This window comes from Dermacentor silvarum, chromosome 2 (genome assembly GCF_013339745.2).
Source record: "Dermacentor silvarum isolate Dsil-2018 chromosome 2, BIME_Dsil_1.4, whole genome shotgun sequence".
Classification (NCBI taxonomy): Eukaryota; Metazoa; Arthropoda; class Arachnida; order Ixodida; family Ixodidae; genus Dermacentor; species Dermacentor silvarum.
Window position 1 is genome coordinate 21,655,433 of NC_051155.1, and position 26,388 is coordinate 21,681,820.

The 26,388-nt window shown below is 47.6% G+C and overlaps 1 protein-coding gene across 1 annotated transcript in view; it reads left to right on the plus strand.

The window, feature by feature from the left end:
* The first annotated feature begins 19,436 nt into the window (after positions 1–19,436).
* Positions 19,437–26,388, plus strand: part of LOC119441354 (histone-lysine N-trimethyltransferase SMYD5) — a 102,588-nt gene continuing 95,636 nt past the window's right edge. The window contains exon 1 of the mRNA XM_037705967.2: positions 19,437–19,514. Within this exon, the coding sequence (XP_037561895.1) occupies positions 19,455–19,514 (60 nt within the window). The 5' untranslated portion in view covers positions 19,437–19,454. The remainder of the gene's footprint in view (positions 19,515–26,388) is intronic.

Here is a 26,388-nt window from a genome sequence, read left to right on the forward strand (position 1 = left end):
CCTTGCTATTTTAGGCTCGAGCCGGTTGCCTAAGGACGAAAACATATCGGAACAAATATTCGGAACTAGAGGAGACATGTGCATGCTGCAGTAAAGATCCAGAAACCACTCAGCACATCCTGATGGAATGCGATGGGGTCCACCCAGCGAGAACCGTAGGTAACGTGCTACTCCCAGAAGCGCTTGGTTTCAAAGTGGAAGGAAACATAAACAGATCAGCCGTAGAGATCAGCAAGAGACGATTGGAGTACTGGTGGAAAAAAAGCAGGGAAAAGGTGGATACGACCTGATCTCTAAAATCATAGGCAGCGGCACAAGGTAAGCTTTTGAAAAAGAAAAATAATGAGAGGTATACAAAAATGCTAGATAAAGAACATGTATAGTATACCTGATTAAATCAAGCAGGCTAGGTGACTATTTGTCGCCGCCCCGTTTCAAAGGGGATGCCAATAAATCATCATCATCATCATCATCACGGCCTATATAAGGAGCTGTCTCCGTTAATAAAGTTGGCTCTTCGCCTCGGTACCTGCCTGCGTCTGCGTGACTTGTTCGGACGCAGTCCCGGTGTGCCCCTGCGTTTACCGCGTGCCCAGCGTGGCATCTATGGCCGCCGCGCCGATACAACTATTGGCGACGTGGATAATCATCATGCATCGCAGCTAAATGTAAGTCGCCGACTGCGATCTTATTTCAGCGGCAAGCCCTTTCACCGTACTTCTGCCTGCCACCAATATTTTCCGGCTCCTCCTTCGGCTTCTTCCACAATCCTGCTTGCGACAAGCCTTCTCCGGCGTCTTGCCTGCGCCTCATCTCCTTCTTCCGTCCTGCCTCAAAATGAATGCCGCAATACCTCCTCCTCATTTCCTTCAGTGCCCCGCAATGCCGGTAATTCCCTGGCGTGATCGGCGTCGAGTCGTGCAGGTATACATCGACGCCGCCACCAAGGACGACACGCCAGCGCACAAGAAGGCCCTCATACTGAAGTTCATGCCTTAGGAGTGGAGAGCGTCCGGATCTACTTCGCCGCTGTTGAAAACCAGACGTAGGCTGGCGCTGACGGAGGAACCAGCGACGCCGAGGCAGTCGACGGACTCGAGGAGGCGCTAGCAGTACTTGGCACGTGTTTTGCGCCAGAGGAGGACAAAGTCGTTACAAGAATACAATTCAAGAGGAGGACACAAGGGTCAGAGGAGTCAACTATACAGCATTTCTTAAAGATCTTCCCCGGCTTTTAGGAGCGTGCGGATTCGGGACAAAAACGGACGCTATGTTCAGAGACAAAGTTCTCGGCGGACTACTGTCAAACCCACTACACCGCAGATTTATTCAGATGGGTAACCAGCTTAAATTTCAAAAGGCTTTAGACATTGCAAGGGCGGAAGAACGCACTGACAAGTTAATACAAGAGCTCAGCGTTCTTCTGGTAGGCACTGTATTACTTCAGCGAGGACCGCAACATGGTCGACGCGATGATCGTCGCCTGCGACGTGACACGCAAGATGGCGGCCTTCACCCCAGCCCGGTCAAGGGCAAGATGGCGGCAACTGGTCCAGCCTCCCTCCCCAGCCGGGTCAAGGTGGCGGCCAACGCCACGAGCTTCCCCGACCGAGCCTAGGTCAAGATGGCGGGCGGCGAGAGCGAGGAGGTGGGCCTCCCCGTCAGGGAAGAAGGCAACTGGGCGGCGCAATTCATTTTTCAGTGCAGCTGGGCCCTCGGTCTGTGGCGCCACCACACGGGAGAACGTGAACCACGGCGGCACCTCAGATCTGTTTGAGCCCCGGTGCCGCGGCGGAAGCCGCGGTACAGGGCGCCGACGCGAAGCGGCGGTCATTGGGGTGTTGCGGAGCGCAGCGTAGCAACACCCCAACAAACGGGCGCCTCTCTCCCCCCGCATCGTCGTCGACTCCCGCCGGCGGCTGCTTCCGTTGCGGGTCGCCACATCATTGGGCCAATTCCCTAGCTGCCCGGCGCGCCGCATGTTCTGCCAGACTTGCGGAAAGAGAGGCCACTTCTTTCAAGTGTGACGTTCTACTCGGGACGAATCAGGATTCGTTGACGCGGTTGAGACGCGGGCCAGCGCGGTTATGCATGCTACAACCGTCCTAAATATTGAAGACGCTGTCGGCGCCCTGGCCCTCTTGCGCGTTCCCTTGCTGGTCAGACAGACCGACAAAGAACTTTTATTTTGGTCCTGAGAAGACGATGAGTGTGCCCCTTAGGGGACATCGTCTGCGGGCCGCACCCACGATGGAGCCGGGAGGTTGAGTCTCTCGGCGATCTCGCGGGCTCTCTGGGCAGCCCTGAGCTGCTCTTCCTTGGCGGAGCTGGTGACGAGCCGGAGCCAGTCTTCCTCAGAAGAGGGAGACCCTGAGCCCCCGCGCAAATCTAGGCACTGCCAGAGCATGTGTTTAAGAGTGCAGCTGGGATGTCCGCAGCGCCCACAGCCCGGATCAATGCCTTCTATAAGTTTTGAATAAATAAATGGAGACGGATAAGTCCCCGTCTGCAGCATTCGCAGGGTGATTGCCTGTGGTCTGTTTAGGTGTGGGTTGGGAAGCGGAAACTTCCGACGGCCCAGTTGATAGTGCTTGCAGACCTCATTAAAAGTGAGAAGAGTGTCCCTTTGCCACTGCCCTCCCCCGGCCTCCGATTGCCCACTTCCGGCGCGGCGAGTGAGACCTCGCGCCTGGAAGTGTGCAAGTTTGTTGGCGTTGGGAACGGCTTCATGAGCATTGCTGCCCATGTGACCAGGGAACCAGATTAAGTGCTTTTTGCCTGTCCAAGATGCAGCAGAGAGAACGCGAGCGGCTTCCTTGCATACCGAGCCTTTCATGAATGCTCTGGTGGCAGCTCGCCAATCTGTGAAGATAGTGGAACGATTCGCGGTGGCCATGGCGATGGCTACGGCCACCTGTTCGGCTTTGTCGGCGTTCGTATATTTAAGCGTAAGCGACGTCAGCAGCTCCCCCGCAGCGAGGTAGCCACCGAAACAAAGTGATTGGAAGCTGCGTATTGCGCAGCGTCAACGAAGGCGGCGTTGTCCTCAATCTTAGCCGCTAGGTTAAGAAGGGCCCTGGCTCTCGCTTTACGTCTGCCGTAATTGTGTTCAGGGTGCATGTTTCTAGATATCTGGGATACCGAATACATTTCCCTGACTTTAACGGGGAGCGCGCACTCCCTCTGTCTGGTGATGCTGGAACCTTTACCGATATACGCTAGTAGCTGTCTACCGGCTTCCGTGGAAGCCATTCTTGCAACTTGTGCCACCTGTTGTGCCTCAACTATCTCATAAAAGGTGTTGTGGACGCCTAGCTCCAAGAGTCTTTCGGTACTGGTGTTCTGTGGGAGACCCAGTGCCTTCTTTATGCTCTTGCGAATGATTGATTCTAGTCTAGCCTTGTCCCTTCTGCTCCACTTGTGGGCCAGTGCTATGTAGTTAATGTGGCTTATGAGGAAGACGTGGAAGAGTCGCCGAAGATTCTCCTCCGATAACCCCCCTCGTTTGTTGGCCACCCTCGTGATTAACTTTGTCATGGAATCAGCTTTGGTTGCAATACGCTCTAAGGTGTAATCATTACTGCCGTCCTCCTCCAGGAACATGCCGAGGATTCTGACTCTTTGTACGACCGAGATAACGGATCCGTTCTCGGTGGTGATAGAGATATTGGGAGGTTTCCCTTTCTTTGCACCGATTGTAGGTCGGTATAGTAGCAGTTCCGATTTCTTAGCCGACAGGGAGAGTCCTGCCTTGTTGAGAAAATCGTGAACGACTCTGATCGCTGTTTGTAATTTCTCTTCGATCTGCCCGTCACTACCTCTATCGCACCAGACTGTAACGTCGTCGGCGTAGAGGGCATGACCGAGACCTTCAATTTCGGCCAGGTTGCGGGACAGAGCTCTCATGGATAAGTTGAATAAGAACGGGGAGAGGACTGCCCCTTGCGGGGTGCCTCTGGATCCGAGATCAAATGTTTTCGATCCCAGAGTTCCTAGGCGAATGGTGGCTTTTCTGTCTTTAAGAAAGGAGCTGACGTACTTGTAGAACTTTTCGCCCAGACCCGCTTCTTTAATGGAATCGAGTATGTGAGCATGTGTAACCTTGTCGAAGGCCTTTTCCAGGTCCAGTGCCAGAACGGCTCTGGTGTCTCTGGAGGCCTTGTCAATGATCTTGTGCTTTATAAGTATCATTACGTCTTGTGTGGACATGGATGGTCTGAATCCAATTTGATTAAACGGAAGGAGATTCCTTTCCTCAGTGAATTTAATGGTCCTATTGAGAATGACGTGCTCGGTGACCTTCCCCACACACGAAGTGAGTGAAATCGGCCGGAGCGAGCCAATCTCTAAAGGCTTCCCCGGTTTCGGGATGAGGATTACAGTCGCGACGCGCCACTCCAGTAGTACCTCGCCCGTCTCCCAAACTTCGTTGATGCTATTCGTGAGGAGCTCGATGGCCCCGTCATCCAAATTCTTTAAAAGTTTATTTGTGATCCCATCGGGACCCGGTGCTGATCTGCAATTGAGTTCGTATAGTACCTCTCTCACCTCCGCGCACGTGAAGGGGGAGCCCAGAGGGTCCGTTCCGTTCTCGTGCGTCGCAGGGGGGTAGTCATTGTTTGAACCGGGTTCAATACAGAGGTATCTCGAAGCCAGATCATCTGTAATTTGGTTCTCGGTCATGCCAGAGTTCTTTAAGTTGTGAATGAGTCTATCGATAGTGAGCCGCTGATTGGCTTTGGATTGTTTGTCCCCAAGCAGATGCTTCAGGATGTTCCACTTCGCTCCGCTCCTCATTTGCCCGTCGACGGCATTGCATACTTCGTCCCATTTCTGCCGAGCGAGCGTTTGGCTATGCTCATCTATTTTCGTATTAAGCTCTGCAATCCTTTTGCGTAGGCGTCTACTTAACTTTTGTGTTTTCCATTTTGCCTGTAGCGTGTTTTTGGCTTCTAGCAGGTGTGCTAAATCTACTGTCCATGCGCTCTACCTCTTTGTCCGTCTGTACTTCCTTTGTGGAAGCAGCAACGTCTTCTTTGAGGTGAGCGAATAATTCCTCTAACGAGCTGTAATCAGTCTCGTCCTGCTTTCTGATATTTCTAAAGAGGTCCCAGTCCGTTACTCTGAATTTTCTGAGCGGCGGTGATGAGACCCTTATCGCGCGGCTGCTGATGTAGTGATCACTGCTGAGGTTCTCTTGTAAATTAGTCCACACGGGTTCCTCCGCATTCCTAACCATAGTCAGGTCAGGCGCGGTATCTCTGCTGACCGAGTTGCCAATTCTGGTGGGGTATCTTGGATCGGTGACCAAGGTGAGACCGCAATCTGCGATCTGTGCTGCGAGGGCCTTTCCCTTGGCCGTGTCCTTCAAGTATCCCCAATCTTGGTGTTGTGCGTTAAAGTCCCCTGCTATGATGAGTGGATGATTGCCTGCAATTTTACATGCTTTCTGGAACAGAGCGTTAAACGTCTCCTTTCTGTCGGCTGGTGAGCTGTACACGTTCAGAATGAAAACGGATTGTTTGAGTCTATCGTTTGGCATAAGCTCGATCATGATGTGTTCAACTTTTAAGTCTGGCCTAACGTCGTGACGTAAATAGGCGAGATTCTTTGAGACGAATGCCGCTACTCCCCTTTTGCCCTCCGAAAAGTGTGCTTCTGCACGATAGTCGCGAAGAGCGATCACGTCGGTGAGCGTTTCCTGGAGGAGGATAACTGACGGCCTTTCGTTAGCAGAGCTAAGTAGTTGTTGCAAGACTGCCTTCCTTTTGCGGAAGCTGGCGCAATTCCATTGCCAGGTGACTAGATTGCTTGCGTTAGCCATTTTACTTACGCGGTGTGGGCGTACCGGGCAGCGCGCGCTGCCTGTCGGATTCTAAAATTTGGAGCCTCGCGGTGTGCTCGCTCAGTTGGAGCTTGATGGGGCTAATTTCGGTAACTATGTCCGATCTTAGCTGGTCAAGCAGTTGTTTGACGGCCGAGACGTTAAGCGTCTCCTCGTCCATGGGCTCGGGGCCCGCCCTGCGTTTAGCGCCTCTGTTGAGAGAAGTGGCGGCTGCTGCAGCTTGGCCGCCGATCGCGCGTTCTCTCTGCTGCATTTCTTGCAATAGTGATCTAATCTCAGATAATTCCTTTCTAAGAGACGCGTTTTCGCGCTCTAGTGATTAAATTTTGGCTAGCGTTTTCTCTTGGAGTTTGCCCTTGTTGCGCGGGGGCATGGGTCTCACCTGTTTTGGTTGCCTTGTCCACCCAGGTGGGTTGTGAGTTGTTCCGGACCTGGGATCCGCTCCTGGATCTCGATCTAGAGCGTTCCGCGGTGGCGTTCCTGGGTGCCTCTGCAGGTGACGTTTCGGCTGGAGCGGGGATTCCCCGACCCCCAGCGTTGCTCGTTGCGTTCTTCTTCTTGATGCCGCCTTTCTTCCTTCTTGTACGTCGTCTCCTGACGACATAAGGAACTTGACACCTGTTTTTGCAGGTTCGGTCGCCGGTGAGGTGAGCGTCTCCGCAGAGCGCGCACTTCGGTTGCACGCATTCGTGTCCGTTGGTGGTTTGCAAAGTTCCACACTTTTCACACACTTTTTCGGTTGGTCTGGGGCAGACGTCGTGTCTGTGACCGATTCGGCCGCAGTTGCGGCAAGTGTCTATTTGCCTCTTGTACAGCGTGCAGCGTACCATGTTGGGGCCGCAGCGGACGTAGTTAGGCACTTTCATGCCATTGAACAGTATTATCACGGTAGTCGACTTCTTTATGCGCCTTACTCCGAGCAGCATCGGGTTTCTGGGTGTGACAAAAAGACTTTGCAGCGCAGCTTCAGCAAGATCGGCATCAATGCCTCTGACCACGCCTCGACAGGTATTACCCGGAGGCGTAATGTAAGCCGCAATAGGGTGCCGTTTATCCGCCAGGATTATCGCCCGGACCTTGGAGTATGCATTGGCGTTCTCTTCGGAGGGTGTGCTTATAACGAAGATATTCTGCATGGCATTCGCACACGATATCCTCCTCGACTGCCGCCGGGGGCAGCCTGGCCGCCATTAAAATGGCGTGCGTGACTTTGATTTGACTGCATTTTCGCACGTCCAGCCCTCCCCCTGGGCGGACGACAACTCGAAAGTGGGATTTGGGCAGGCGCGGTAGCCTGGAAGCTGCGGCAACCTTTCTTAGCTGGCCGGCTTGTTTGGCGCCAACGCGGGCGTCGTTTTGCTTTGCCTTGTGCGCCTCATTCTCGACGCGAGTTTTGTCCGCGTTCCGCTTTCTGTGAGTGGTAATCCAGCCGTTGGACTCGGCTTCCTCTTTGGAGATTTGCTTTCCCACTACCATTTCCTCGTGAGGCATGGCGGAATTTCCTAGAACGTTCTTGGGGGTCGGCCGAGCAAGCCACCGCGCCTTCCCGCGCTGCGGCCGAGCCGATGTCGTACTAAGCCCAGATAGACTTAACCCTCGGTGTCGGAGAAAGGACCCACAAACAAAGGTTTTAGTGGACCTATCGTGATAACTGTGGTATCCAACTGTTCCTTGCAACTTCCCGGAAAGGTTCCAGTAGAAATTTGCCTCTGCATGCCTCTGCATGTCGCTTTGTATCCGGATAGGCTGATCTCATCCGTCAAGGTTTCCTGCAGCATAATTATTTTTTGTTTATCTGGAGATGTTTTTATCAACTGCATGAGAGGTGCTTTTTATGATGAAATCCTCGGCAATTCCATTGCCACACGGTAAAGCTCCCCCTGCTAGCCATTGCTTATAGAACCCGCCTTACTGCTACCCGCTAGAGTACGCTTCGTAGAACTCCCCGACGCACCAGGGAGCGATCTGACGCTCTCTGCTTCTGAGGGTAGGTATTCGTCGTCCTCGCCTTGCGCTTCTACTTTTGAAAGCCTCTTTTCTGTCGTCACTCTCCATTTCCATAACTTATCAACTTTGAAGGTAGTTCTATCTGTGGCATCTCTAAGTTGTTTAATCGCCTCCTTAATCTCTTCCAAAGCAGAGCACACTGTCGTTTCTACTGGGCTTATTGCCCGCTTCTTTAGAGCTGGTGAATTTTCTTCTTCCTGACTGTTGTCATTATTCACCGCTTTGGCTATTGCTACTTTTGTGGAGCTAGTCTGCGAGTTCTTGCGAAGTTCTACAACCTGCTTAGTAAGTTCTTCATTTGCCTTTCTCAGATACGTTACTTCTTTGATCAGCTGTTCTATCCTGGCATCATTATCTCCGACCGGCTGCCCCGCACCGCTCTCTGCTGCCCTCACAGTACCTTTCACTTTGTCGGCCCAGGCTGTTCCAGATGTCGTCTTGTCGCCAGGCTTCTGCTTTCCTCCTTCAAAGCGCACCTGCACTTCACGTGATCTGGAGCGGCTTCTGCCCTTTGACGGCGAGCGGCGTCTTGACCGTGTGGGGCTCTTTGAGCGTGAGCGCTCCTTGGCGCCCGTTTGGGCATCCCATTGCCGCTCAGCTGATGTCGCCCTCGATGCAGATCTGTTGCGTTCACGTCGTCGAATTCGCACCACGTATGGAATTTGGTACCGCTCTTGGCAGGTCTTGTCTCCAGTTGGGTGGTCCCCTCCACAGATTTTGCAGTTAGGCACACACGTGTGATTGTCCTCCGGGTTTTGAGTTCCACATCCTCTGCACTGAACCACGTCCGCTGTTGGACATACATCTGATCTATGTCCAATCTTTCCGCAAGCATAGCAGACATCAAACTGCTTCCTATACAGGTAACACCTCACAAGGGTCGACCCATATCTGACATAATTGGGTACCTTGAGCCCATCAAACAAAACAATGACCGAGCCAGTCGATTTAATACGTTTGGCTGCCAATGCCAGTGGGTTAAAGTCATGCACAATGTTCTTCGTTATCGTGGCCTGATTGTCTCTGAGGTCAACTCTCCGAATCACCCCTTTACACGTGGTGTGCGGAGCTGTCTCGTAGGCGTTAACTTCGTATTCGGTTTCCACTATAATGATTGACTTGATTCGTACATACCTGGCAGCATGACTGGGATCTGGTGTACTGACCACCACGATGTTTTGCGTGAAGTTAGGCCAAACGACATCCTCTCGGGCTTGTTCTGGACTCAGGCATCTGTGGTGCTAACTTTGCTCAAGTTGAGACCTCCTCGGGGGCGGATGACGATCTTGCTGTGCTCCTGTGGAAATTGGGGCATCCTCGATGCCTTGACAATACGGTTCTTGAACGTAGTGGTTGTAGGTCCCTTGTTCTTGCTGTTTTTGCCTTGCTCTTGCTGGCTCTGCGGCGTTGTTTTCCCATCACCAGGAATCCTTCTGGTGGAGCGAGATTTTCGGCTTGTCACAATTTGCCAGCCTAGATCTTCCTCATTCTCTTCTAATCCGGTGGCGTCTTCGTCTTCCATGCGCGTTTCCGCCATTGCGGCCCGGTGGGGCCGGTAGGCCTACTTGGGCCTTGCTAGCCGCACACGTTCGATGCACCAAGAAAGGTCATTAAAAGTCCAAAAATGGAAGTCCCACCTTAAAGTAAGGTGCCCACCAATTCCTGGTGACTTCACAAATCCAGTGATGTGCTTGAATCCGTGATGGTGGTAAAGACGGCTGCACAAACATTCAAAAACGGCGGAGCCGATGTGAGGGACGTCCGCACCTCGGCTTCTTCTTCTTCACTCATCCCTTATCAGTGTATGAAGGAAATTGGCAGTTCAGAGGCGAACGCAGTTTTGGCCACTTAAAGTGCAGGATACGCCAATTATAGAATAACATGGAAAATTATTTAGATTCATAATGCAGTAGCTTAGTTAACATTAATTTACACAGAAACATTTATTTTATTTCATTAGTTTACACAGCAGCCATAAGCGACATATTCGTAGAAAGCGGGGATGAGTAATCAGTCATGGTCAGGCCACGCAGCACAAGTCATACATGTACATGATGTGCAAATGTGTATTTATTGTAGTAAGCAGATCTTTCGGTTTCTTATCGTTTTGTTCTCTACGAGAGAAACAACGCGCCAACTACTGCAATAACTACAGCTAAGCGAAACAGCAGTCACGTTGCGCAAATCTTCAATGCAAAGTAGATAATAGGAACGAAAAATTAGCGGGAAAGATTCGCCACAGATTCGTAGTGCATGCTCGCGAGAAAATGCAAAGCTTGATTTTAGGTTCTCTTGCTCTCTGGACTGAAAAGAGCGTGCAGAGTTTGCGCTTCGCCTAACGAACAACAATGAGAAAGTGCATGCGCGCAGGCTGCACATTTATCCGCATGTACAGCGGCAACAGCTGATCGAGCAAGTCGGTGCGCTGCTGCGGGCCATGTTAAACGTGCCAAACTGAGCAGGTTGTAAGATTTCGGCAATCCTGGCGAGGCCAGCGTGCCGTATCCAACTTCGCCGGCCGCTGTCTCGCACGCTTGAAACGCCGGACTATCTATCCGCGCCTTCACAGTGAATCAAAGCAGCAGAAACGTGCTTGTACTTTTCCGACAATCCAACAGTGCACGAGTACTTCGGTTCCACGACCAATGGGTTCAAGAAACATCGGTGATTTTCATCAGAATCCCTTGCGGGTCCGCTGTCACGCCAAATGTTTGCACACACCGTGCGACCATTTCAGCCTCATTACCCACTGTGCCTCTCTCAGATCGGCTAAAATGTCTTGGTCGGCGTAAGCTACCCGCTTTCCTTCCACAAAACAGTGCAAACTGGCATCACACTGCACGAAAATCATCAAACTACAGTGTACTGTACATCCAACACAGCGGTTGCGGCGACGGGGGCACCTCCGTATAGCCGCCATGTTGCACAGTGTAGCCAGATGCGGTCATAGGGTGCCTCGATGCCAGCGCCACCGTTCAGGGTGGTGCCAACCTTTGACCGCCCCCGCGCCGCCGCTTTCTCGCTGCGACGCCATATTGTGTCACAGCGAGCCGTTGCGATTGCTTGGTGCCGGTGCTGAGTTCGAGGCACAGTGCGCGCGGATGCTTCGCGGACGCTTCTACTTGCTAGACAGTGTTCAGCCGCATGACTGACAAGCTATCAAGTGCATCGTGTCGACATGACGGGCTGTTGTGTTCCCAAGTGCACCGGATCGACGCGTAAAGGACTGCGTTGTTTTCGCTTCCCCCGGGACCCAGAGCGACGGAAGAGATGGGAAGCCCAAGTAAAGCGCGATCAATGGAAGGCAACGGATAACTCCTGCATTTGCGAGGCAAGTGTCAAGAATGTTTAGACTACCGCACCGTGTTTTTCATTTAAATAAGAAAGTATTCTCTGATCCTCGCTCACGTACCTACGTTCGCTCACGAACTAAGTAAGCACTGCACCGATGCTGTCTCAGTGGCGTATGGTTTGCGAGCGCGCGTCGCATAGGCTTTTTTCGTTTTGATGGGCGCAGTCTGTACCCTTATTTTAAGGACTGGCGAAGATGCTTAGCCGCGAAATAGTCTTACATTAGCTACGAATCGTCACGTAAGCCACCTATTTTCCTTTTTCACGGGAAGCACACATCGTGTGCGTCTCTTGTTTCTTTTTTTTCTTTTTCTTTTTTCGGTACTGATTATTTGGGACTAAAGAACGCAGTGCTTCGTCTGGGGAGAGCGGCTGTTTTGTACGTGGTAAGCGAAACATAGTGATTTTCTGTGATTTCTCAGGAGATATCTTGCGGACCTCAGGTTGTTACGTTACATAGCTGATTTTTTAGACTTGTACATATTTGTAGCGTGGTGATCGTAAGCCGATGGTCATTCGTGCTCATTCCCGATCGTAGTGGGTACTGTGACGGTCTTTAAATGCCTGTGCACGGTATGCCCAGGTGTAGTAGAGTTAAGGGGCATCATGGGACCAAAATGTTTCGGCGCTTTCTGGCATGGTCTCTGTTGTAGCCTGTGCATTTCTTCGAAACGTGTGAAGCGAGGTAATACAGCATTGCTTCTGCTAAAATTTATTTTTAAGCACTGTAATGGGTTCTCTGTATTTACAAGGCAACTTTTCATATCAATAATCACTTTTGTTGTTTTACCTGTACTTAGAAACACTTTGAAGAGGACCAGTATGAGGGAAATCGACAGGATGGGCGCCGTCTGTTAAAGTCAACAGCCCTACATCATCATGGACTATATTTTCGAAGTGAAAAACATTGCTAATCTGTATTTGACTGTCTTAGTTTCATTTACGGTTTTTGTACGTGATATGTATGCAGTACGTGTTGTTTATTTTTTTCAATGTAGTTATCAGTGTTCTAATGGTTATTTATGAAATGTTCTGTACTCGCCATCGATGTGTTTGGCTGATGCGACGTATTCGATGGTAGCTGATGTATGTATTCTGGCTTGATATCTGGCTGGATATCTTGATTAATATTACCCGCGGTTGCGTTTTCTTGTTTGCATTCTTGTTTTCGATTTATATTGTGTGTAATAAGGTTGATGTACTCACTTGAACCCCCCCCCCCCCATGTAATGAATAAATAAAAAAAACTCTCTCTATCCCGAATTGTGTGTCGAGCCTACCTTGCGAATTAATTTTTTTATCTCGTCTTTCAACATAACCTTGAGGCGCCACACAGTACATATAATTTTTCATGTACATATCTCTTTCATGATTGATTGTACTAGACATTATAAGTAAATGTATTTTGTGCATTGTTTGATTTCTTGTGTGTACTACGCAAGATTGACACAGACAAGTTACGTTACATTTTTCTCTACAGCACTAACGAAACCTTATTTTCACATCGCAGTTATTTTTACACCAGCTTAATCCTGTCAGCACACAGTTTTGTGGGCAAAAAAGGCAAAAATTGTGCGTAGATATCGTCAAATAATTGCAACGAACGCGAAGAGCACGCGCAACGCAAGGGAAACTAACCGCCGTGCGCGAGTGGCTGGCTACGGTAAAGGAGGCGTGACGTGTAAACCAAAATACAACAGCGAAAAAGAAAAACTTCCACACACAGGGGGTCGCAAACCTTATATACCAAGCATCGAAGCACAAAAAATAGTGCGTATTTTAAACATACACACGGCATATTAAATGTGATTGAATTAGGCAACTTGGGGCATGTTCCCAGCGCCATACATTTACGTCTTCGACCTTCGACGAGTTAACGGCTATTGGTTATAAAGATATTCAGATGGGACACCGATAAAAAAAATCCTCATCAAGGCAAAGCACTTGGAAGCGCGCCGCGAGTAACAATTTATGAACGCAAGCGTAGCTGAGTCTCAGCTCGTGTGACACAATATGGCGGCGCCAGCGGGGTTGTCTCCACCCTGGACGGCGGCGCTGGGCATCGAGGCACCCAATGCGGTCAGTTTTCGCAGTGCCCCCTGCAGTTCATTTGAGTTGCGAATAGCCTTATAGATTGGCAACTACTACATGGCGCCTGTTTTTTTTTTTTGCTTCTGTAATCATTCATGCAGCCAGCGAAAACATAGCCTTTGAGATCTGTTAGGCGGCTGAGATTACGGTAGCGAGTTCGATTCAGGTCGTGGCGGCTGCATTTCGATAAGGGAGAAATGCAAAAACGCTCGTGTACTTCGATACAGGTGTATGCTAAGGAACCCCCAGGGGATCAAAATTATTAGATCATGGTCCTGGCAAAATAAATTCGAGAATTAGTCCCAGCTACAAGTTGGAGGGCGGGGCTCATAATCGGCCTTACCGCAATTATGGATATTTTTTACACTCGCTCCATGTTCCATAATTAGTGATTTCTAGTGGGCGATTCAATGTTCTGCAAGTTTTCCATAAACATAATTTTAAATTTTACTGTACTCATGATCTAGGCATGTAATACAATAATGCCAATTGCTGTACGGAGAAAAATTGCGCAATTTTCATGCTAGAGAGGGTTTTTCCAAATATTAAATTTTCATAATTGTCATCTTAAAAGTGCAGAAACATTAAATATTAATTACAAACCTGTACAATTTCCAACCATACTTTTTCATATTAGGACATCGATCCATCCATGTCCTAACTTATGTATGTCCTAGGCATGCACATTTATGTACAGCCAGTGGACGATCAAAATCGGTGTCCCCTGAACATCCCGCTCGGATGTCCTTTGGACATCCGAACGAGATTTGGACATTCCTTGTACGTCCTATGGACGTCCGTGCTGGATATCCTGATGGATGGACATTCGGACTTGTGGCGGACGTCCCACGGATATCCGTGGTTACTTGGGAACATTCGCAAATGTCATTATATGCTTAAGACCGGATATATTGGCGGGTTTGGAAGTTAACCAAAGATCAGTAGGCCTGTTGGCTTTGGGAGCCCACGGTAATACCACAAATGAGGCAGTGCAGGGCGACATGAGTTGGGCCTCTTCTGAAGTCAGAGAAGCACAGAGCAAAATTAGTTTTGAAGAAAGGCTCAGGAACATGGATGAAAATAAATGGGCGGCTAAAGTGCACAAGTATCTCTACATGAAAAGCGTGGACACAGAATGGAGGAAGAGGTCAAGGAAGTTGGCAACCAAGTACAGGATAATCGAAACTGCAAATAGACAACCAGGAGTCATCAGAAAGAAAGTGAGAGATATAGAGACCGTGAATTGGATGCAAAGAATGGAAACAAAAAGGACAATGGAGATTTACAAGAATGAGAAGAAAGAAATTAGAAGGGAAAATCTGTACGATAACACAAAGGGCAGTGCCTTGCTATTTGAGGCTCGAGCCGGTTGCCTAAGCACGAAAACATTTCGGAACAAATATTCGGAACTAGATGAGACATGTGTATGCTGCAGTAAAGATCCAGAAATCACTCAGCACATCCTGATGGAATGCGACGGGATTCACCCAGCGAGAACCGTAGGTAACGTGCAACTCCCAGAAACGCTTGGGTTCAAAGTGGAAGGAAACATAAAGAGATCAGCCGTAGAGATCAGCAAGAGACGATTAGAGTACTGGTGGAAAAAAAGCAGGGGATACAACCTGATCTCTTAAAATCATAGGTAGCGGTAACAATGTAAATTTTTGACAAAGAAAAAAATGGTCCACCCAGCGAGAACCGTAAGTAACGTGCAACTCCCAGAAGCGTTCGGGTTCAAAGTGGAAGGAAACATAAACAGATCAGCCGTAGAGATCAGGAGGAGACGATTAGAGTACTGATGGAAAAAGCCAGGACGGGAGTATTGCGGACTAAGATGTACCGAGTCAAGTACCAAGGTATAGTACCACACGTTGTGTGGTGCATGTGAAGAGCAAGAGAAAACGGCTGAACACCTCAAACTTTTGTGTAAAGGGATTAACCCTACAGTGCAAAAATGCTAGATAAAGAAAATGTATAATATACCTGATTAAATCAAGCAGGCTAGGTGACTATTTGTCGCCGCCCCGTTTCAAAGGGGATGCCAATAAATCATCATCATCATCGGTATCCGGTGATGTGCATGAGATCAGACGTTGCAGCAAGGTTGGAAGTTAAGCAGCGAGGGGTAGGCAGGCTTGCTTTGGGAACACACGGAAATACACCAAATCAGGGGGTGCAGGGTGACATGGGATGGACGTCTTTCAAGGGCAGGGAAGCTATCAGCAAGATAGAATTTGAGGAGCGATTGAGAGAAATGGCAGAAAAGCGGTGTGCAAGGAGAGTTTTCAGTTATTTGAACATGAACGTTGACACAAAATGGAGGAAGCGGACCAGAAAATTGTCAATCAAATATTTGTACTGCAGGAGGGGTGCAAACCAGGAAACATCAGTTAAGAAAAGGTTAAAGAAACAGAGAGGGGTGTATGGAAAACAGGGATGCAGATGAAATGGAAAGCGCTGGAAACAGGGATGCAGATGAAATGGAAAGCGCTGGAAACATACAGAACTTTCAAGCACGAAATTGCCAAATAAAATATCTATGATAATTCCAGGGGAAGCTCTTTGTTGTTTGAAGCCAGGACGGGAGTATTGCGGACTAAGATGTACCGAGTAAAGTACCAAGGTATAGACACGTTGTGCGGTGCATGTGCAGAGGAAGAGAAAACGGCTGAGGAGGAGGAGGAGGAATAAACTTTATTTGAAAAGAAAATTAGGCGAGCGTGGTTGGGCCCTTAGTCCAGGGCTCCACTGGCGCGAGCGGCTCGCTGGGCTTGGTCCAGGAGAGCCACTTGGCTCTCCTTTCCCTCGTCCGCAAGCCATGCCTCCCACTGCCTATTTAACATGAGTGGTTGTGATGTTATGTACGGGCTAGTAATATGTGAAGGCCTTTCCAGGCACTCCCATGTGATATGTTGTAGTGTGGGTTTGTTGGAACACCATGGACAGACGTCCTGAAATCTTGTTGGGCTTATTTTACTGAGTTGATCCAGGTTAGGGAAGCTGTTTGTTTGAATTTGCGCCGCCAGTCCCTACTCTGCTGTCTGTTAAGGGCCTTGTGTGGATGACCATAGACTCTGCGTTCCTCCCGTTGTTGTAGTAGAATATCACGAGTGCTTGGAAGAAGTTCCGCGCAAGGCCCCGCCGCAGCTCGGTTGTTGAATCCTCGAGCTATACGGTCTGCCGCCACGTTACCTTCCAAGCCCTCGTGAGCCGGACACCAGATAATGTCGTGGTGTTCTTTCAAGGTTTGTCCCAGAATTCTGCGTACCATTTTTGGTACCGTCCCATTGAGAAACAGCCGACATCCCTAGCAAAAATTCTAATAGAAGTTTGTATTAGTCTAATACAGTTTTGTATTAGCTGTATTAGTTTTGTATTAGACTAATAGAAATTTATTAGAAGTTTGTATTGGTCTAATACAGTTTTGTATTAGTTGTATCAGTTTTGTATTAGACCAATAGAAATTTCTATTAGTCGTACTGATTTACCTATAAGACCAATAGGCCCTGTATTAGTCTTATGCAAACAGTGTTGCGCGTCTACTAGTATCTCTGTTAGACTAATAGGTCCTATTAGTCTTATGCAGATTGTTGCTGGTCTGATACAACATGTATTGCTGGATTCCACAGCTGGTGTTTGCTGGTGAAAGTTGATGAAAAAAATAGACTAACGGACCCCTTGCTTGCATGGAGAGGTGTTTCTATTTAATCACTGAATAATTAAATATCAGGCCTGCTGTATAAATGTGCAGCAGACTGCGTTCGCACGTTTGCATTAGTTTCAGCGCACTAAGCTAGTGAAACTGGCCATCTCTCGGCGACATACACAAAAGCGACGTGCGCCAACATGGTCTTGCCAATTTTGCTTCACTGAACCTCGTCGCGATGAGTCGTTGAGGAAACAGCTAGTGTTTACAGCACAGCGAATACTTCCCCATGAAAAAACGAAAAAAAAAAAACGAATTACCAGCTGTAATCTGCAAGGCAGAATCGCGCTGCCCTGTCAGCTTACAGAACACCCATGGCAATAGCAGCAACCATATTTGTTTGCGGCTGAAGTTTCGTTAGTGTCGTATTTTCTGTTGAAGTGCGCAAAAAGTACATGTAAAAACTTTTAACCTAAATTACTGACTTGATACCGCATATAAAAGGCCGTAATATTTATTGACATCAATGAGCAGTATCGCAGAGAAGGGAACACGGCGGTTGGGAAGGATATAAAACTGCGACCGTAGTCAGCCGTAGTTGCGCACAGCACGTGTGCAATGGCGGCCGCCATGTCAAGGCGAGGCTACGGTAGCGAGGCGTCACGCGAGGCGTGCGTGTTAGTGAATGAACGATGTGTTTTTAAGGAACCCGTGGTGTTAGCGCCTGCGCAATCTCATTCGTGCAGTAATATATTTGGATAGTTTTATCTATGGATGCTGTTAATACTTCAAAACAACGCAAGGCAACTGTTTTACCCCTGTCCTTCGCGGCTTTGTGGATCTATCAGCGTGCATCGATGTGCAGCGTTTTCCCCGGCGCCGATTTGCCATTTCAAGGTAATTATACTTCTTATTTATGCCTCTGTAGTACAGTATGAAGCGTTTTCTTTTTTTTTTAAATCCTGACGGTGGACTTAAGTACAGTGCTGTCGGGCCGATAGCTGTGTGCGTTGCAGCAATAACATGCCTGTTTCCGACAACGCTGTGCAAGATTTCTGTCTAGAGTTCCTTATATCTGTCTACAGTTTCGATGGAACCTACATCTTATGTTGATTTTGTGTGCTTTGTAATTGTCCTGTCACGTCAGGTAACGTCATTGTTTGTTATAAATATTTTGAGCTAGCATATATCAGCTGTCCTAAAATATTGCCGAGCCGCATTTATTCTAATTTGGAAGCAAATATTGCCAGCTTAAACGTTTCGTGGTAGAACTAGCACCCCTGCTTTCAACTGTTTCTATATGTGTGTATTTTTGTACCCAGATTTTTTTAACCACTTCATCAAAAGGACGTCCTCTGGTCGAAGTCAACGAAAAGCTCTCTCAATCAAGATTGCTGACCTGACGAAGATCTCGAAAGAGGAATCTGTAAAAAGATATGCTGTGCTAATAAATGCTTCTAGAAATTTTACCTGTTTTTCGTTATCTGGTGCATTGCAACATTTTCTTTCACAGCAATAGACTTATTAGACTAACACTAATAGGCCTATTAGACTAATACACTAATAGACCTATTAGACTAATACACTAATAGACCTACTAGACTAATAGGCCTATTAGACTAATACACTAATAGACCTAATAGACTGTATTAGTGTCAATAACCTAATAGGCTATTAGTTTTTGTATTAGAATTTTTGCTAGGGATGCCGTCTGCGAGTCGGACGTATGACTGCCGACTCGTTTCTGTGTTCCGCGTCTGCAATGGCCATGGCTATTGCAGCCGCTACGGCCGCGCACGTCGATCGAGTTACGGCTGTGGCCGTTAACGAACCAGGGACGTGCAGTTCTAGAAAAGCTGGGTTTCACACCGCGACCACTGTACTGCGACGAGGATACAGTGCTACTGGACAGGGACACGAGATCTCATATCACGGTGGCACCAATACCAAAGAATATGCACCCAACATACCATGCCGGTAGAAGACGAGCACGAGCTGTAACCCTGCGGAATCGTTTTGGGAAAAGGTTCAGCCGCGTTACCCGTAGCCGCGTACTACACAGACGCTAGCAGAGCCAGTAGAGAGACTCGCACGCTAGCGGTTACCCAACAACAACGCATCAAAACGGCTGAACACCTCATACTTTTCTGTAAAGGGCTTAATCCTACAGTGCAAAACAACGGGGCTGATTATTCCAAAGCATTGGGGTTTAGGGACAGTGGATGCAAAATAGACTTTAAGCGGGTAGAAATAACCAAACGGAGGTTATCTGATTGGTAGCTAAAATCAAGGCAGGGGTGAAATTTCACCCACCACAAAGTACAAAATATGTTAATAGTCACGGCTAGGTGGCGCATGCAACCGTGCGATTTAAATGGTTCAGCCTCATCCATCCATCCATCCGAGATAGGTAAATGCGAAAATGCGGGTCCTTGATTTCGGCTTGTTCCGCTGTAAACAAGACCAACAATACTCACGTGGTGGCTCAGGGCGGAGGCCACCGTATTTTTATACATGATGTCTACGGTGATCCATTCATCGGGTGTAGAAGTACGTCTCGTGGACTCATCCAGGGTATGAATGTGACCTTATTGGCGTATTGAACCCTTTGCTATATTAAAATATTTCGTCGTTGCCACATGCCAGACTTCGTCATGCTCAGCAGCTGTTTCCGCTGTTCTTACATGCGCAGCCGAGAAATCGTCTTTAACGTGGCCAGAAAGGGATTTCTGAACAACTGCTATGTGAAACCGGTGCTTGCCTTTTCAAGGCCGAATTTTGGTGAAATGTTTAAGTAGGCGATGCGGATTTTCGCGCGCGACAGGCATGCTTTTACTAACGCTCAGATAAGGTTTCTAGAATCATTTGTTCAGTCATGCGACAGGAACGCAGCGTTAGCGGTGCTGTTACTCCTCTGCTGTCTCGAAGCGATAAAGTTGAAAAGGCACGGTGATTGCCGTGTTGTCGGATCGTGCCGTTCTGTACTACACCTAGAGTCTACGACGCGTTTGACGCGTCACGCGCAATCGTGGTGTCATGTTCGACCTATGACTAGACTCGGCGTCCGCCTGCATTCATACAAACTCGACTTGTCGATGTTTCGAAACGGTACAGGCTTGTGTGGCAGACGCAGAACCGTAACCAGGGTGTCGAACCGAAAAGTTTTCGCGTTCGCTTCGGTTTGAGGTTCAGACTTCTGCATATTTTCGGGTTTGGTTCAGGTTCAGCTCCGGATCAAAAAATATAACCGTTCGAACCGGTTTGAAACGGTTCATAATGGTTCGGAATTAAGGAAAATGAACTATAGTTTATTGTAAAAACCTCTATGGAAACGCGCCTTTAATTTACGAAAACTTTAAGTTTGGGAAATGTCGCGTACGTAACGGCTCACGAAAAATTTTGGCAAATATGAACACGTTGTTGGGAAACTAAATATTTATTTAGATGACTACTTCTATTTGCTGGCGCCTCAAACTTGGCTGTGGAAGCCTGCGCTATGCCAGTGTTCTGAAATGCCGTATGGGGAACCTCCAGCCTCGCAGAGAGGGAGTGTCATGCTTCTGTGAGCCAGGCGGTGTACAGTTCATCATCATCAGTGAGGCCGTTAGAGGCACTTTGTCACCTTTGGTGGTAAAGGATCCGCCATATTTCTTGCTTGCCAGTGAAGAGACAGTGGGCTGCATTTTCAAGAACCATTGTGAATCACCAGCCCTTGCTTCGAAAGAGCTTTGCACGCGCTGTCAGTTCGCCATTTCCCTTGTAGCATGTGTAGAAGCCTCTAGTGCGCCTCCAAATACCAGTGATTACGAAGAAGGCCCAGATGTCATCAACAGTTCTAAATTAGCTTACTTTACTGCTTTTACACAAAGTGTATGTGCATGGCATTCACATTTACATGTACAGTTTGGCCACGTATGCCAATACAATGCCCACTGTTGTTCTGGCATGTACAACTAAACTCCGAAAGCTGAATATAACCACGTCCACAGAATCAGAACTTGCTGTCCTTCGTGCTGCTGTTAAGTATATTTCTCAGGAAGCGTCATTTAAGTGTGCAATGTTCCACAATTATAAAGCAGCTCTTTCAGGGCTTCAGGTTGCCTTGCGCCATTTGAATTATGAGCCGTAGATTTCAAACATGGCAAATCAGCTCTGCGGAAGCCCACAAGGTTGGAAGGTTCATGAAAGGAAAAATTGTCGTCCACCAGACTGTAGCACGAAGCTAAAAAAGTCACCCAGGCTGGTTTCTCAGAAAGAAAGCTTCAAATTTGAAGAAAATTCGTCCTGGTCTGGGGATCGAACTCTATATGAACCCGTCCACATTGCTGTAGTTTCATGCTACAGTCGGGCGGATGACATTCTTCCCTGTCATGAGCGCTCATCCAACTTGTGGGCTTCAGCAGAACTGATTTTTCCTATTATTTATTCAACCTTGCGTGGCATTCTGCTAGCACCCTGGTTAGCTCACATGGTAGAGTGACCGCCCTGGAAAGGCGCTGGTTTTTGGTTTGATCCCCGGACCAGGGGAAATTTTTCTTCAACTCCGGAGTTTCATTTCTCGGAAACCCGTACAGGTTTCCTGTGTAGCTTCACACTACAGTTGGGTGGACGAATATTTTTTGTTTCATCATTTAAAACATATTTACAATTTACGATCACAAATCAAATGATTTATAGGTTATATTTATTTATATATTAATCGATCGTATTGTACGAACAAGTGGTTTTACAATCTAGTTACTTTCTAGTGGCTGCCTGGTCATTGTGGCTTTTTCGGCAGCCATCTTGCTGACAAAGCTGCCAAATGAGCCTATGATAAAGCACAGACCATGCTCTTACTACTATTAAGAATGGATGCAGGCATAGAACTTAACAAATCGCTTCGCTACATTATGTTGGCTTTTTAGGAAACTGCAGTATTCCAACCATCGCTTATCCAAGCTTGATCCAGCACTGCAGCTATAGTTACTGCCAACATTCTCCTGGTGTGACAATGCACTGCTATGCCACCTATGACTGTGTGCAGACTTCACAAATTCATATTTCTTCTTCATTGTAATGGTTGATTCTCCCACATACTACTGGTATAACTGTGCGAAGGACATCGAGCCCCTTCTCTGCCACTACACCCGCTTTGATCGCCATCACTCTTCGAAGCGCTCTCAGTCAACTGGACGAACGACCTGTTACAGAGGCAAATATCCTCGGTGCTTGGCCTCATCCATCATCAATCCAGAAAGCTACGTGCGCTCTAATAATTCTAAAATTAGCAGAACTAAAAAGATACTTATATAGATGATCTGCGTCTGCTACTGTGCCAGTAAACCATCTCCTTCTACCTTCTTTTTCTTTTTTCCTTTTTTAATCTCTTATTCCTCTTCCACCGTGCAGTAAAGCCAACCGGACGTCCATCAGGTTAACCTCCTTGTTTTTCCTTGTTTCTCCCTCTCATCATCTTTGCGCTCCTTCAGCTGCATCGAGATTGAGCTAGTGTACCAATGTATGAATTTAGTTTGCATACTGGACTTTAACACAATGTGATAGTGCATGTCTAGAGGCACGCCTGTGTGACCTGAAGCATGCAGGCGTACTGTAATTTGTTTTTGTAGGCCACAATGCCCCAATTCATTGAAAACACATTTAATTCCATTTAGTGCACCTGTAGCGAGTTTTACAGCTGCAGGGACCTCGTTCATTGAGTTTCAAGAACCAGTGAGGGACTAATAAAGTAAGATTTGGCAAGAGCACAGGCCTGTGGGATGCATTGCCCTTACAAGAGGTAATTTGTTTTGTGCACTTTGCAGCCATGTTCTAATGATGCACCCATGCAAGTTTCTGAAACTTGGATGCTATTACATGTTGTTTGCGTATCTTTGCTGTATATATGATGGAGATAAATTATTTTATAGATGTGCGACACTACAACCTGCCTTGGTTGTGCTAAGTTGTACTAAAATTAATTTGTACAATTTACCTTTGTAGAACTTGCGGTATAACTTGCACCTGTAGACGGGACGACGTCTAGTTGCACCATGTTTGCTTGTTGTTGTTTTTTTTTTTCCTTTTTGCCTTGTACTAAATCCCTGTCTCCTTTTGCCCTCCTGTTATAATCCCTATTGGGATTGACAGTATGTATAAATAAATAAATAACATAATGAGTGTCAAAAGTGAGTTAAGCTTATTTGAAGTTATTTTAGTCTTGCCTGAATAGTAACAATTCTTTGCTGACTATGAAAGCCTTTGTCGTGCATTTCCCCCTCAGATTTGCCTTAGCAGAGGGTTCACAGGGCCTCCTGAACCAGTCTGGAACGCTTCTTGCAATAAGTTCCGGTTCATGATGATGATGTATGGTGTTTAATGGCGCAAGGGCCAGGTATGGCCAAAGAGCGCCAGGCCAGTGTGTTCATGAGTTGACAATGGAGCAATGAATTGCGAAAGGTAGATGTGTCATGGCTGTAAAAGGGCCTAAAAACAATCGCTGTAAAATGCGTAAAATATATATGTAATAAAATTATGGCAATGGCTAATGAGGTGCACAATGAACACGAAAGAACAAATTGCTACATAATGAAGATAAACGAAAATTTATCACTGATAAACTTTTCAAACAGCACTACTGCCTTGACAGACCCTTTGAAACGCAAGGGCCTGGAGGCACGTGCTATGCAAAACTACTATCGCAGCGACATCCTCTGGAGAGAGGATGCGCTACGAAACTATTGGGCAAATAACATGCAATACTACATCGCTCAGAAAATCCAGGACAGCTTTAGTGCTAAAGAGAGGTTTGTCGCCCAGAAACATAGCGGGATGGAGTGGAAGACAGTACCGGTACGCTAGGGGAAAGTGCCTTTTTCTTTCTGTTTCGGCTTCCCTGCACTCCACGAGGACGTGGAGCACGGTAAGCCTCTCTCCACATCTACCACAGGTTGGCGGGTCATTTCCAGTTAAGAGGAAATTGTGGGTGCCGTATGTATGTCCTATTCTCAGACGAGAGAATAGGACATTTGTTCTTCGTATTTTCGTAACGGGATGCCAGGGACCTATTTGTGGCTTAACTAAGTGGAGCTTATTGTTCGTTTCGGCATCCCACAAGCGCTGCCAGTGGGTCCGAAGTTTCTTTCTCAAGTAGGGCTTGAGATCGCTGGCAGGGATAGAAGCGGTAGGGTTAAGGGCTCGCGATGTAGTTGATGTGGCCATTTGATCAGCCAGAACATTCCCCTCGATGCCTCTATGGCCAGGCACCCAGCATATAATAATATGCTGGTTAGACATGTATGCCTTGCACAGAGCAGAATACAGTTCAATAAGTACAGGGTTTGTGTGTCTATGTAGAGTCATGATGGCTTTTACGACGCTTAGGGAGTCTGTAAATATTATTGATCTCTTGAGTTTCGATTTGCCTATAATCTTCACAGCCGATAAAAGTGCATAGGCCTCAGCTGTAAAAGTGCTTGTTTCCGGGTGCAGTACATCGGACTCGGAGAATGATGGGCCGACTACTGCATAAGATACCCCTGCATGTGACTTGGAAGCGTCGGTGTAAAACTGAGTGCAGGACGAGTACTTGAACTGGATTTCTAGAAAATGCATCCGTATATGTGCCTCTGGAGCATCTTTTGTGACCTCTACAAACGAAGTATCACACTCTATGAGTTGCCAATGCCACGGTGGCACTGGCTTTGCTGGGGCCATCAGAGTATGTTCAAGTAGTGGGATGTCCATTTCTTCACTAATTTTTCTTACACGTAGTGAAAAGGGTTCTCTTGCTGTCGGCCGGTTATTAAAGATTGTGGAACTGGTCATATCATTTACGGTTGAGAAGGACGGGTGTTCCGAGTTTGAATTTACTTTCAGGAAATAGGTGAGGCTTAAGGATGAGCGTTGCATATCAAGGGACCACATGTCCGCCTCTACATACAGGCTTGCCACAGGACTTGTCCTGAAGGCACCAGTGGCTAGGCGGATGCCTAGATGGTGTACAGGATCCAGCATCCTTAGGGCGCTTGGCGTAGCGGAATGGTACACTATGGCACCGTAATCTAATCTTGTGAGTATGAGGCTCTTGTACAAATTTAAAAGACACTGTGTGTCACTACCCCAAGCGGTGCGTGACAACGCTTTTAGAATATTCATTGTTTTCATACACTTGTTTCTTAGATACCGTATGTGTGCCACAAATGTAAGCTTCGTATCTAGAATCAGACCTAAAAATTTATGTTCTGTTTTTACGTGCACGCGTTGTCCCTGCAACTCAATGTCAGGATCGGGGTGCAGACCCCTCTTTCTGGAGAACAGGACGCAGGTGGTCTTTTGTGGGTTAAGGCTAAATCCATTCTCGTCTGCCCACTTAGACACCTTGTTCAGACCAAGCTGAATCTGCCGCTCACAGACTGCGAGATTGCACGAGGCGAAACCTATCTGTACATCATCGACGTATGCAGAATAAAACATGTTTCTTGGGATATACAGACGCAAAGAACTCATTTTTACGATAAAGAGAGTGCAACTGAGCACCCCACCCTGTGGCACTCCAGTTTCCTGCACAAAAGGTCTTGATACAGCATTTCCCACACGATCACGGAAAGTGCGATTAGATAAATAACTTTCTATGACATTTAACATATTACCACGTATACCAACGTGCGAGAGGTCTCTAAGTATTCCAAACCACCACGTGGTATCGTAGGCTTTTTCTATATCAAGGAATACAGAGAGAAAGAACTGTTTATGAACGAAAGCTTCACGAATTTGCGTCTCAATACGTATCAAATTGTCGGCGGTGGATCGACCTTCTCGAAACCCGCATTGGTACGGGTCAAGCAATTTGTTGGATTCGAGAAAATGTATTAGTCGGCGGTTGATCATTTTTTCGAACAGTTTGCAGAGGCAGCTTGTTAGTGCTATAGGGCGGTAACTCGAAGCAGACGATGGGTCCTTGCCCTGCTTCAGTATAGGAACGACAATGGCCTCTTTCCAGGCAGAGGGGATCTTGCCGGAGGTCCATATAGCATTGTATAGGGAGAGGAGAGTTTTCTTTGTTTCATGAGGAAGGTGTTTCAGCATTTCATAAGCTATGCGGTCAGAGCCTGGCGCAGACTTATTGCAACAACTAAGTGATGCATACAGCTCAGCAATGCAGAATGGCTGGTTGTATGCCTCGTTTCCCGTACCTTTTCTTTCTAGTTTCTGTTTTTCTATTGTAGCCTTGTGCATTTTAAATGTTTGGGAATAATGAGATGAGCTGGCTACATGTTCAAAATGTGCTCCCAGGCAGTTAGCTTGGTCTTCCAGACTGTGGCCTTGTGTGTTTACCAACGGGACTGAATAGGTTTGTAGCCCTTTTATCTTATTAACTTTCTTCCAGACTCTGCCCTCGTCTGTATATGAGTTTATGCCTGATAAAAACTTTTTCCAACTTTTTCTCCTGGCGTGTCGGCGCGTTCTT